General features: G+C 36.2%; 1 protein-coding gene across 9 annotated transcripts in view; it reads right to left on the reverse strand.

The window, feature by feature from the left end:
* The window catches only part of SCMH1 (Scm polycomb group protein homolog 1), a 193,435-nt gene that overhangs the window by 111,728 nt on the left and 67,809 nt on the right, over positions 1-13,898 (reverse strand). For all 9 annotated transcript variants that reach the window (XM_060089621.1, XM_060089622.1, XM_060089628.1 and 6 more), the window contains one exon: positions 7,727-7,961. In XM_060089621.1, coding sequence (XP_059945604.1) covers positions 7,727-7,961 — 235 coding nt within the window. The remainder of the gene's footprint in view (positions 1-7,726; positions 7,962-13,898) is intronic.

Genomic DNA, 13,898 nt, shown 5'->3' on the forward strand with positions numbered 1-13,898 from the left:
TTTGGAAGCACAAAAGCTTTTAATTTTGAAGCCCATCTATCTAGTTTTTCTTCTGTTGTATGTGCTTTTGGTGCCATATCTAAGAAACCACTGCCTAATCCAAGGTCATGAAGATTTACTCCCATGTTTTCTTCTAAGAGTTTTATAGTTTTAGCTCTTACATTTAGGTCTATTATCCACTTGGAGTCAATTTTTGTATATGGTGTGGAGGTGGAGTCCAACTTCATTCTTTTGTATGTAGATATCCAGTTGTCCCTGTGCCAGTTGTTGAAAACCCCTACTGAATTATCTTAGCACCCTTGTTGAAAATCAACTGAGCATAAATGTATGGGTTTATTTCTGGACTCTCAAATCTAATCCTCTTATCTATAAGTCTATGTTCAATTTATGCCAGTACCACAATGTCTTGAGTACTGTTGCTTTGTAGTAAGTTTTGAAATCGAGAAATGTGAGTCCTCAGCAGTGTGCTGATTTTTGCTGAAGTTCATATGACTTTCTTCCTTAGCTATTTTAATATGGTGAAAGTCCATTAATGATATTTCTGAAGTTAAATATTCTTTTCATTCCCAGAAAAAAAACGCTACTTTGTCTTGATGAATTGTTGCTGTAAATATGTTGAACTCTAAATCCTAATATTTTATTTAGGTGTTTTGTAATAATATTCACACGAGGCTGTGTGTGTGTGTGTGCACGTGTGTGTGTGTTTAAATCAGGGTTAAGTATCAAAGTTCTACCTGCTTCATAAAAAGAATTTGGATATTTTCCTTTTTCTATGATCTAGAAGTGCACTGTCTAGTATGGTAGCCACCAACCACACAGGTTTTTAACTTTAAATTATAATTAAAATAAAATTAAATATTCAATTCTTTAGTTGCAGTAGACACATTTCAAGTGCTCTACAGACACATGTGGCTGGTGACTACCATACTGGACAGCAAAGACATAAAACATTTCTATCATCACAGAAAGTTCTGTTGGGTATCACTGAAGTACAACAACTTAAGTAGCATTGAGATTATCTGGTCTTCAAGGTTTTGTAGGATTTCCCTCTAAAATAATCTGCATGCAGTCTGTGATATAAGTGCTTTGAAAACATATGTGATGCTCCTAGGGTCAATTTTGACAAACAGTATTTTCCTATTTCACCTAGCCTTCCTAGTTTACATAGTTATTCCCCACCTTTGTCATTTCTACTTTTGTATATCTGTGCTTATTCTTTTTTTTTTATTAGGCTAACTAGTGGTTTGTTATTTTGTTGAGGTTTTCTCCAAAGAAACAGTATTTTGATTTACTGCTTTTCTATTTTCTACCACATTAATCTCTCTATCTTTATTTTTTCTTCTACTTATTTCTCCTTTGTATTTGCTTTGGAGTGTAACTTTTTCTAGTTTTTTTAATTGGGAATTTAAATTCGTAATATTTATCCTTTCATTTTTCTTTATGTCAGGTATTTAAGACTATAAATTTTCTTCCAACCACTGCTTTAATTATATCTCAAAATTCTGATGTGATGTTTATTATCATTATGTTTTAGGAATTTAAAATTTTTGGTTTATATTTCCATTTTTCAAACAGAAGTTGTTTAAAGAGTTTTAAATTTCAAGGTGGAAGGGCATTTACCAGGGTATAAAGTTTGATATGCATACATACATACACACACACACATATGATCTATCTTATTCATTAAAGTCTTCAACCCCTTTATTTTTTGTCCTCTTGGCCTGTCTTGAGAGAGGTGTGTTAATTCTCCATTAGTGTGTTTGTCTGTGTCTCCTTGCATCTACCATAATTTCTATTTTATTAATTCTACCATGTCTAATAACAGAATTATAACCTCTGCTATTATATTGTTTGAAGTTCCTTCATATATCCTTGATCATCCTTTTATTTTTAGCTGTTCTGACTCACTTTACTTTAGGTATGTCTCCTGTACAGAGTATAAAGTTGGGTTTGACTTTGAGCACCAATCTGAAATATTTTTCTTTTAATAGGTGAGTTAAAACCATTTACATTTATTAATATAAATTACACATTTGGTCTCAACTCTGTCACATGTTTTATTTACTGCATTCTCCATATTTAGTTCATCTCTTTGTGTCATCTGTTTCTTGATCTTTTTGTTCCTTTGGTATTTAGGAAGTTCTGGAATTTTGTTTTAGTAGTTACCTTTATACTAACATATGTTATAATGTCCTTAATTCCCTTATTTCCTCACTTAGGCTTCTACTATTTGGTTTATCAGTTTTAAGTGATACCCGGGACCCCATCTACAGATATGACAGGAGGAAAGGGGCTTGCTTTCTGGCTGCATTGTGTTGGCTTGGCAGGCTCCTGCAGCACCCCATCTTCCCTATGGCCCAGGTCCAGGAGCGCAGGGCAGCCCATAGCAGCACCACCCTCCCCATCTTAAGTGGTTCTGTAGAAGAGTTTCTCCAGAGACACACCTCTCCATGAACAGCTTTCTCAGCACCCTGGAGGACAGAGTTCTAGCAAGTTCCACTGCTGTGGCACCACAGTGATTTCTCTCATCCAGTGAGCCACAGCTGTGCCCCCTCCAACAAGGTCCACATCTCAGCCCTGAGATGGGGGAAGGGAGGCTCTTCCTTGGGTGCTCTCTCTGCCCCAGTGTAGTGGCTTCTCCTTACGTCTGCGCTTCTTATATTCTTTAGAGTTCTCTTGCCTTTTGAATAGCCAATCCCTCACTCCAATCCTCTGTTATAGTTAACATGTATATTAAACTTTCTGTGTTTAAACTGCTGTGTGGGTTCTCTTTCTTCACTGGACCCAGACTGATACCATACTATTCTACTCTTGTCCCTACCTTTGTTTTTGTCTTAGATTGATCACCTGTTGTTTGGATGGAGCTCTTTCCATAATTGATTCCTTAGGAAGGGCTTGGGGTCACAGTATTTCCTGAGTTCTTGCATGTTGAAAACTCTTTCAGTATAATCTCAGGACTTGAAAAAACAGCTTGTCTAGATATAAAACCTGTCTTTTCATTTTCTTTCCTTGAATTTCTTAAAAATGCTGCTCCATTTAGTCTTGCTTTGTATTTTGCTGTTGAGAAGTATGATGCAAACCTGACTTTCTTTTCCTTGTGAGTAATTTGGCTTTGTTGCTGGAGGCTTAGATGAATTTTTCTTTATTCCTAGAGTATAATAGTTTTACTGGAATATGTCTTAGAGTTGACCAATCTAGACCAATTTTTCCAGGAATAAGGTAGGCCCTTTCAATATGAAGGTTTAGGTGTTCTTTAATTTTTGGAAAATTTTCTTATATTACAATTTTAAGTACTAATTCTGTTTATCTTCTTCAGGGACTCCAAATATATATGTACACATACATATACACATTGGATCTTTGTTGACTATGTTCTATATCTAACAGTTCCTTTCTGATACTTTTAAACCTTCTCTAATATTTATTTTTATTTCTCTTCTCAATGTCCCTTATTATATTTCCAGTTGAATCTATTGTCCCAGTGGGTACCCTGGAATTGAGTCTTCAACTGAGATTATTTTTCTTTCAATTTTTTTCTTGAGTTTGAACAATTCTATTTTCACATCTTCCTGTCTATTGTGCATTTCTAGTCTGACTTAAAATTTTTGATTCAAGGTATTTTTTCATATCTGTCAATACTTATTTAATTTGAGATGGGTTATTGTGCAACGGTTTTCCTCTGGCTACTCACTGATTTTGGCTGTAGAATTTTCAATAGTTAAAATGGTTTTATCCTCTATTTCTGTTTTTCTTCACGTAGAAGCTTTTTATAGATGTTGACTGCTGTTTCCTAATCCTTTGAAATGTCTTATATTTTTCTGGGCTTGCAAAAAACAGGATGTTCCATTTTGGCAGGGATCTTGGGTCATGAGTTTTCTGTTGGCATAGTGAAATGCAGTTTCTTTAGTAGATGAGCCTATTTGGGATGGGATGGGAAGGTTTGTATGTCTTTTGATTTTATGATTCTCTTTTGTTCCTGCATAACTCTGAATCACTACACATGGTTTCCTTCTTTTCCTTCAATATTATAGCTACCTCTCCCACAAAGGTAGTTGTCTTCCCAAGACTGCCATCTCCTGTCCCTCATTCTTTTAGTTCACTCTCTTTCTTCTGATTCTCCAGTAGCCAAGGCTCTAATCAAGTAGCTCTTAGCTTTCTTTCAGTATTTCCCACTCTGGATGGGACTGTCTTTTTCTGGGGGTGATTTTGGCTGTGTTAGGCTCCCATTGCCCTCTCCCTGTTTAATGTAGTTTCTACCTACATAGAACTCTTCATTCTGGTATGGGGTGGGTACTAGCTCTAGTGGTTTCAGATCTTTATATCTGAACATGTAGACAACATGTTACTGAAATCTGTGGTACTCTTTTTTTTTTAAACATCTTTATTGGAGTATAATTGCTTTACTATGGTGTGTTAGTTTCTGCTTTATAACAAAGTGAATCAGCTATACGTATATATATATCCCCATATCCCCTCCCTCTTGCGTCTCCCCTCCCACCCTCCCTATCCCACCCCTCTAGGTGGTCACAAAGCACCGAGCTGATCTCCCTGTGCTATGCAGCTGCTTCCCACTAGCTATCAGTTTTACATTTGGCAGTGTATATATGTCCATGCCACTCTCTCACTTTGTCCCAGCTTACCCTTTCCCCTCCCTGTGTCCTCAAGTCCATTCTCTAATAGGTCTGCGTCTTTATTCCCATCCTGCCCCTAGGTTCTTCATGACCATTTTTTTTCCTTTTAGATTCCATATATATGTGTTAGCATACGGTATTTGTTTTTCTCTTTCTGACTTACTTCACTCTGTATGACAGACTCTAGGTCCATCCACCTCACTACAAATAACTCAATTTCGTTTCTTTTTATGAAATGGAAAAAGCCCTTTTTATGGCTGAGTAATATTCCATTGTATATATGTGCCACATCTTCTTTATCCATTCATCTGTCAATGGATACTTAGGTTGCTTCCATGTCCTGGCTATTGTAAATACAACTGCAATAAACATTGTGATACATGACTCATTTTGAATTATGGTTTTCTCAGGGTATATGCCCAGGGTATATGCCCAGTGGGATTGCTGGGTTGTATGGTAGTTCTATTTTTCGTTTTTTAAGGAAACTCCATACTGTTCTCCATAGTGGCTGTATCAATTTACATTCCCATCTGTGGTATTCCTGACTCCTGGTTATGTTTAGGCATGAGTTATGGGTGGTTTGATTTTCTTTCCTTTTTGATCTGTATGTTTCTGGAGAATTTATGGAAGGATTTTGATTTAGATGGTCACCATTATCCCTGGGAACTTACATATTTTAATAGCCTATCAAGATGCTTCTAAACAATGATTCATAAAGTAGGTTGAGAATCTTACGGTACTATGCAGCTACAAAAAGGAATGAGGAACATCTTCATACAACTAAGAAGTCATCTTTAGGATATATTGCTAAATGAAAAAAGTAAGATTGAGGAAAGTATGTATAATATGCTGTCATTTATATAAGAAGACAAGGAATACATATGTATGTATGTACACACACACTCACATGGATATATTTGCTTATTTTTTAAAAAATGGAGTATAAACTATGAAATTAAAAGGAAGTGGTTACCCTATAGCAGAAGAAAGGGATAAGGTGAAGGGGATTTCTCTGAATATGCTCTGTTTTATAGATTTCACTTTAAGAATGATTTATATATATATGATGCCAAAGATGGGATAATTCAAGAATCAATAAGGATAGTTAGTACAACGGAGTGAAACACATCAGTTATATATGAATCTTTGAGTTTATGATACTAAACAACAACAACAACAATAACACTATCCATAAATAATTTTGGAGGATGATGGTAATCCAATTTATTATTTTGAAAATTGGTAAATAAAGAAAAGAATCAAGCATTTAAACTGTCTTTCCTGCATGAACTGTACTTTAGGATAACCAAGTTGATGAAAGTTTATTTTAATAGACATGTTCCATTTAATTTATGTGGACCGAATGATAATATTAAAATTTCCCATTTTGCAACCATAATGAAGTGATGGGTCTAAATCAGGGGTCAGCAAACTATAGCCAGAAGGCTGGCCATCTGTTTTTGTAAGTAAAGCTTTATTGGAGCACATCCTTGCCCATTTGTTTATGTATCATCTATGGCTGCTTTCACATTACAAGGACAAAGCTGACTAGTTACAATGGAGAAGGTATGGCCCATAAGCCTGAAATATTTACTATCTGACTCTTTTAAGAAAATCTGTCACCCCCTGCTCTAAACCACAAGCAGTAATGGCTGCTACATTATAAAATGAGAGACAACCAGACCATATATGCTTCCTAATGAAGACCACCACCTATGAAATATTCTTATGAAAAAATTGAACCTTAACCTGATCAAGCCTCTAGATCTAGTTACCAATTTCTAGGAAGAGAGGACAGAGAAACATGTTAAATGATACCACAGAGATACAATCAGCAAAATCTAATTGTGGGAAAATTTAAAGACAAATGACTTAGGTTTTTCAACAAATAAATTGCAAGAAAAAATAAGAGAGAGAAGGAGAACCCATAGACTAAAAGAGACTTAAGGGACATATCAACCAACTGCAATATGTTGATTTTATTTGGATCCTGATTCAAAGAAAATGGAATAAAGAGAGAGAGAAAGAGGGAGACAGACAGACAGATAGACAGACAGTAGGGAAAATTTAAACACTGAGTAAATATTCGTTGATATTAAGGAATTATTATTTACATGTGATAATGTTATTATGATTATGCTTTTAAAATATTAAAATATACATAATGAGAGATACATACTAAATAAACGATAAAATACTATGTTTAGGCAATTGGGCAGGAGCAGGCAGGGAGTGTGTATAGGTACAAAGAAAACAAGATTGACTATCAAGGATAAAGGATACATGGACATTCACTGTGCTATTTTTTTCTACTTTTGTATACATTTGAAAGTTTACATTACAAATAATTTTTTTTAATGGAGGAAAATGTTAAATAACCACCTGGGGAGGTCTTTCAAATGATACTGTCCTGTAATGTTCATTTAATTTAGCACAGCCTCCTAAAGGGAACATAGCCTAAAAGCCATCTCTCTCTATCCTCTGTTGAGACTCACTGCAGTAGCGATTAATAGTAACTGATGAGATAGGCTAAATCATTCAGGTATATTGAGGCAAAAAAAGGTGAATCTGATCTTGAGGAGAAAAATACAGTGGGGTTATTAGTTTAAGTAAAATAATGCATTTTACTTAATAATTGATTCAAAGTGAGAAAATTCCAAGGACCAAGTAAAAATTTAGGGGAAAGGAGATAACGGATCTTTGTAATAGTCATCCTTTCTACTGGGAGATTTTTCTCTCACTTCCTGTTATCACTGTAGGATTTGGTGAAAACTCTATGGTTTTTTGAGGCAAGTTAAATGTCAAGATTTCCTTCCATTCTTTTTCTCAGGGTAAAGGGGAAGTGACAAAGGAGGATGAAATGTGTGGTTTCTTGTTAGAAAAAGAAGAGCTTGAGAGAAGCTTGGGTACCATAAGTTAATGTGGAATGGATAGGTCCAGATTTTTCAGGTCATTTCATTTTAGGTGGGCCTTTTCTTTTGGACCATATGAAAAAAGAAGGGATAGGCAGAGGACCCTATGTTTTTCTTTAACAGGATGTACAATTTGGGGAAGATAACTAATGGGCTAGGGAGAGCTTGGGTCTAGTTACTCACCCAGTGGGGGCTGCAGCATACCCCCATTCTTCTCACAATTCCCGATAGGCTGGATTTCAGCTGAGTCAACCAGACGCCAGAAGTCATTCTTGTTGTCGCTGCCATCAAGGCGAAGGCGGAGGCGAGCGCCTGTCAGTCCAACTACTGTGGCAATACAGGTAGATGTGGTGTTCCTGGGATCCTGTGCTTCCAATTTCATACTGATCTTGAACTCGTTGCTTGGAGGTGTGTAGGACTGAGGAGAACAAGCCATGGGGATTAGGTGAACTAAGAATAAACGGCATTTTCAGTAAGGATATTAAGAGATGGAACCTGAAAGTTTATGCTTTGGACTCAAACTGGTTACAGCTGGGTCAGGAACAACCCCCCTGAATTATTCCCCAGTACTTAGGAAGGGTTTCATACAAAATAAACACTGAAATGTAAAATGAAAGGGAAAAAATTACTTTCCACTGAAGCATCAAATATTGACTCACCAGTAAGAAAAGGACAAGAATGTCTCAAGTGGCCCTTGCTTAAATGCTGTTTTTTATCCTATTGTCTCCAAATCCTTAACCCTCCAGGTTTTCTTAACATTTTCTTTTTAGCAATCATCCTATTAAACTATCATATCCTTAGTGTCTCTTCATGGAGCATTTCAGTGTATTGGTTTGTATGTCTACTACACAGACTAACCATTGGCAGTTGATTTTTTTTTTCTTACTTTGACATTAACTTATAAATCAATTCCTATTTTTTAAAAATAACTTTTAGTTATAATTGACATACAATAAACTATACACTTTGGTAAGTACCGACATATGTATACACTCATGACACCATATACATCACGTACACCCTGGAAAACATCACCACAATCAAGATAAGGAACATGGACACACTCTCAAGTCTTGCATATCCTTTTATAATCTCTCTGTCTAGCTCTTCCCAGACCTCTCTTTCCAGGCAAACATTGCTTTACTTTCTATCAGTGTAGACTGGTTTGCATTTCTAGACTTAAATGGAATCACAGAGAATATACTCTTTTTTGGGGTCTACTTTCTTTCACTCAGCATAACTATTCTGATATTCATCCATTTGTTGAACGTGTCAATAATTCAGTATTTTGTTAAGACCACATTTTTTTAGAGCAGTTTTAGGTTCAAAACTTAGCAAAATTGAGAGGAAGGTACAGAGCTTTCCCATAAACATCCTGCCGTAACAGGTGCAGAGTCTCCCCTATTATCAACATCCCCTACCACATTTCTTAAAACTGATGAACCTACACTGACACATCATAATCACCCAAAGTCCACAGTTTACATTAGGGTTCTCTCTTGGTGTTGTATATTCTATGAATTTGGTCTAATGTAGACATGTATCCATCATTATAGGATCATACAAAATAGTTTAACTGCACTAAAAATCCTCTGTACTTTGCCTACTCATCCACTCAGTCATTGGCAACAACTGGTCTTTTTTTTTTTTTTTGCGGTATGCGGGCCTCTCACTGTTGTGGCCTCTCCCGTTGTGGAGCACAGGCTCCAGACGCGCAGGCTCAGCGGCCATGGCTCACGGGCCCAGCCGCTCCGCGGCATATGGGATCCTCCCAGACCGGGGCACGAACCCGTATCCCCTGCATCGGCAGGCGGACTCTCAACCACTGCGCCACCAGGGAGGCCCTGGTCTTTTTACTGTCTCCATAGTTTTGCCTTTTCCAGAATGTCATATGGTTGGAATCATACAGTACATAGCTTTTTCAGATTGGCTTCTTTCCCTTAGTAAACTGCATTTAAGCTTCCTCTATGTCTTTTCATGGCTTGATAGCTCATTTCTTTTTAGGGCTGAATAATATTCCATTATCTGGCTATACCACAGTTTATTTATCCATTCACCTACTGAAGAACATCTTGGTTGCTTCCAAGTTTTGGCAATTATGAATAAAGCTGCAATAAACATCCATTTTTTGTGTGGACATAAATATTCGACAACTTTGGGTAAATACCAAGGAATGCAATTGCCAGATTGTACGGTAAGAGTATGTTTAGTTTATAAGAGATCACCAAACTGTCTTACAAAATGTCTGCAACATCTTGCATTCCCACAAGCAATGAATGAGAATTCCTATTGCTCCACATCCTTGCCAGAACTTGGTGTTATCAGTGTTCTGGATTTTGGCATTACAATACGTATGCAGTGGTATCTCACTGTTGCTTTAATTTGCATTTCTCTGATGACATATGATTTAGAACATCTTTTTAATGCTTTTTTGTCATCTGCCGATCTTCTTTGGTGAGGTATCTGTTAACATCTTTGGCCCATTTTTTGAGTTATTTTTTTATTTTGAGTTTTTAAGTGTTCTTTGTATATTTTGGGTAACAGTCCTTTGTCAGACATGTCTTTTGCAAATATTTTCTCCCAGTCTGTGGCTTGTCTCCTCATTCTCTTGACAGTGTCTTTCATAGAGCATAAGGTTTTATTTTAATGAAGTCCAGCTTATCAATTATTTCTTTCATGAACTGTGCCTTTGGTGTTGTATCTAAAAAGTCATTGCCATACCCAAGGTCATCTTGGTTTTCTCCTATGTTATCTTCTAGGAGCTTTATAGTTTTGTGTTCTACATCTAAGTGTGTGGTCTATTTTGAATTAATTTTTGTGAAGGGTGTAAGATCCGTATATAAATTCCTTTTTTTTTTTTTTTTGCATGAGCTGTCCAGTTGTTAAGACCTTTGTTGAAAGGACAATCTTTGCTCCACTGTATCGGCATCGTTCCTTTGTCAAAGATAGGATGACTATATTTTTATGGGACTATTTCTGGGCTCTCTATTCTGTTCCATTTACCTATCTGTTTCTTCTTTTGCTAACACCACATTCTCTTTTTGAGAATTTTAAGCCTTTTAATTGAAACATTAGAAAACTTAAATGCATAATAAATACACTATTTGATCATTTAAGGGGGTCTTAATTTCTATCAAAGAGCATTTCTTTAAACACAACTACAAAAATTTGTAGGCAAGGACATGTGTACTCCTTTCTACCCTAACCATCAAATCTGTGATATGTGAATAGGACAGTCTTTGGGAGGGAGTGTGTGTCAAAGGGAAAAACGCAACACAGGAAAAACAACAATAAAATAGGTCCAAATAACCTATGTTAGTACAGCTCATACTTTATATTTGTACTACACTTTATAGTTTATGAAGTGTTTTCCATTCATTAGATTATATAATCTTCAGAACTCTTTAAGGTAAAATTGTATTGTCCCTGCTGTACCCCTAAGGAAACCACAGCTGGAAAAAATTAAGTAAACTATGGATTATTAAAAGTATTTATAAATAATTATTACTTCAATTATATTGTTAAGAACTGATGTTCTTAAAAGAAAATGCAAGAAGGCCAATGTCTCCTGTCAATCTATGAATTTTCAAAAAAAAAAAAACAATTCAGTTAAACTTTCAGGGATAATAGCCCATTAAGGAAATGGTAAACATGTAGCTACTAATTAGATCTTCCATTGGGATAACTGCTTCATTTTGTTTCACTGGCCAATATATTTGTCTTTCAAAGATAAGTTCTCAAACATAGAAGTCAAATACACTCAATTTTCAGTAAACTGGGCTACTAAGATTTTTTTTTTAAGTAAAACGTTTCCTTCCTATGATATAAAATGAATATTACATTTCATTTCTGAAAAGTACAACATTATGAAAAGCCATTTAAAATAGATGACATTCAGAAAGTGTATAAAACTGAGCTTCCTAAGTACTATAGAAAATATGAATTAAAATATAACATGCATTCTGCTCTTTTTAACATCTATATTGGAGTATAATTGCTTTACAATGGTGTGTTAGTTTCTGCTTTATAACAAAGTGAATCAGCTATATGTATACTTATATCCCCATATCCCCTCCCTCTTGCATCCCCCTCCCACCCTCGCTATCCCACCCCTCTACGTAGTCACAAAGCACCGAGCTGATCTCCCTGTGCTATGCGGCTGCTTCCCACTAGCTATCTATTTTACATTTGGTGGTATATATAAGTCCATGCCACTCTCTCACTTTGTCCCAGCTTACCCTTTCCCCTCCCCATGTCCTCAAGTCCTTTCTCTATGTCTGCATCTTTATTCCTGTCCTGCCCCTACTTTCTTCAGAACCACTTTTTTTTAGATTCCATATATATGTACCACATCGTCTTGATTACTATAGCTTTATCAATAAGTCTTGAAGCTGGGTAGTGTCAGTCCTCTGATTTTGTTCTTCTCCTTCAATACCGTTTTGGCTATTCTACATCTTTTACCTCCCCATGTGACCTTTAGAATCAGTTTGTCACTATCCATAAAATAATGTGCTGGAATTTTGATTAGGCTTGTATTATGTATATTAACCTTGTATCCTGCAACCTTCTTACAACTGCTTATTACTTCTAGGTGTTTTGTTGTTGTTGTTATTGTTGATTATTTCAGATTTTCTACATAGACAATAATGTCACCTGCAAACAAAGCCAGTTTTATTTTTTCCTTCCCAATCTGTATATCTTTTATTTCCTTTTCTTGTCCTATTGCTACATTTAGGACTTCCAGTATGATGCTGAAAAGGTGTAGTGAGAGGGAATATTCCTGTTCCTGATTTAGTGGGAAAGCTTCTAGTTTCTCACCATTAAGTATGATGTTGGCTTTAGGTTTCTGGTAGATATGATCACTCAGCATAACTACTCTAATACTCATCCATACTGCTGAAAGTATCAATAATTCATTTCCTTTCACTGCTGAGTAGTATACCATGCTGATGAACATTTGTTGTGTTTCTAGTTTTTAACTATTACAAATCAATCTATGAACATCCATCTATAAATCTTCGTCGGAAATACACTTTCTTTTCTGTTGGGTAAACATCTGAAAGTAGAATGGATGGGTCATATGGTAGGCATTTGTTTAACTCATATACCAGAAAATGTACCTTTTTACAGTGTATAATTCAGTGAGTTTCAGTATATCCACAGAGTTGTGCAAATATCACTCCATCTAAATTTGGAACATTTTCATCAATCCCCCCTGAAAGGAACCCCATACCCATTAGCAGTCTCTCCCCAATCTCCCCTTAACCCAATGCCTGGAAACCATTAATCTACTTTCTGTTTCTGTGGATTTGCCTATTCTGGAGGTTTAATATAAATGAAATTACACAATATGTGAGTGGCTCCTTTCTTCACTTGGCACAATGTTTTCAGGTTGAATCTATATTGTAGTGTTTATCAATACTTCATTTATTTTCATTGCTGAATAACATTCCATTGTAATGGATATACTACATTTTTTGCTTATCAATTCATCAGTTCATGGACATTTGGGTTGTTTCCTCTTTTTGGCTTTTATATATAATTATGCCACGAACACTTGTGTATCAATTTTTGTGTAATCATATGTTTTTATTTCTCTTGGGTATGCACCTAGGACTGAGATTGCTGGGTCATATGCTAATTCTATGTTTAACATTCTGAATAACTTCCAAACTGTTCTCTAAAGTGGCAACAGAGTGTTATAACCTCACCAGCAACATATGAGGGTGCCAATTCTCGATATCCTCATGAACACTTGTTATCGTCTGCCTTTTTTTTTTTCTTTTTGCGGTATGCGGGCCTCTCACTGTTGTGGCCTCCCCCGTTGCGGAGCACAGGCTCCGGATGCGCAGGCCCAGCGGCCATGGCTCACGGGCCCAGCCGCTCCGCGGCATATGGGATCCTCCCAGACCGGGGCACGAACCCGTATCCCCTGCATCGGCAGGCGGACTCTCAACCACTGCGCCACCAGGGAGGCCCTCGTCTGCCTTTTTGATATCAGCTATTCTAGTATTTGTGAAGTGATATCTCATTGCAGTTTTAATTTACATTCCCCTAAAGACTAATGATATTAAGCATCGTTTATGTGTTTATAGGCCATTTGTATATATTTGGAAAATATCTATTCAAATTCTTTGCCAATTTAAAAATGAAATTATTTGTCTTAACTGTTGAGTTGTTCATCATATCTTCTGGATACAAGTCCCTCATCAGATCCATGATTTGGAAATATTTTCTCCCAAAAGGCAGCTGGGTCTTTTCATTTTATTGATAGTGTCTTGGGAAGCACAAAACCTTTTAATTTTGATAAATTTTGAAGTTCAATCTATCTATAATACTTTTTCTTCTGTTTTAT

This window comes from Mesoplodon densirostris, chromosome 2 (assembly GCF_025265405.1).
Source record: "Mesoplodon densirostris isolate mMesDen1 chromosome 2, mMesDen1 primary haplotype, whole genome shotgun sequence".
Classification (NCBI taxonomy): domain Eukaryota; kingdom Metazoa; phylum Chordata; class Mammalia; order Artiodactyla; family Ziphiidae; genus Mesoplodon; species Mesoplodon densirostris.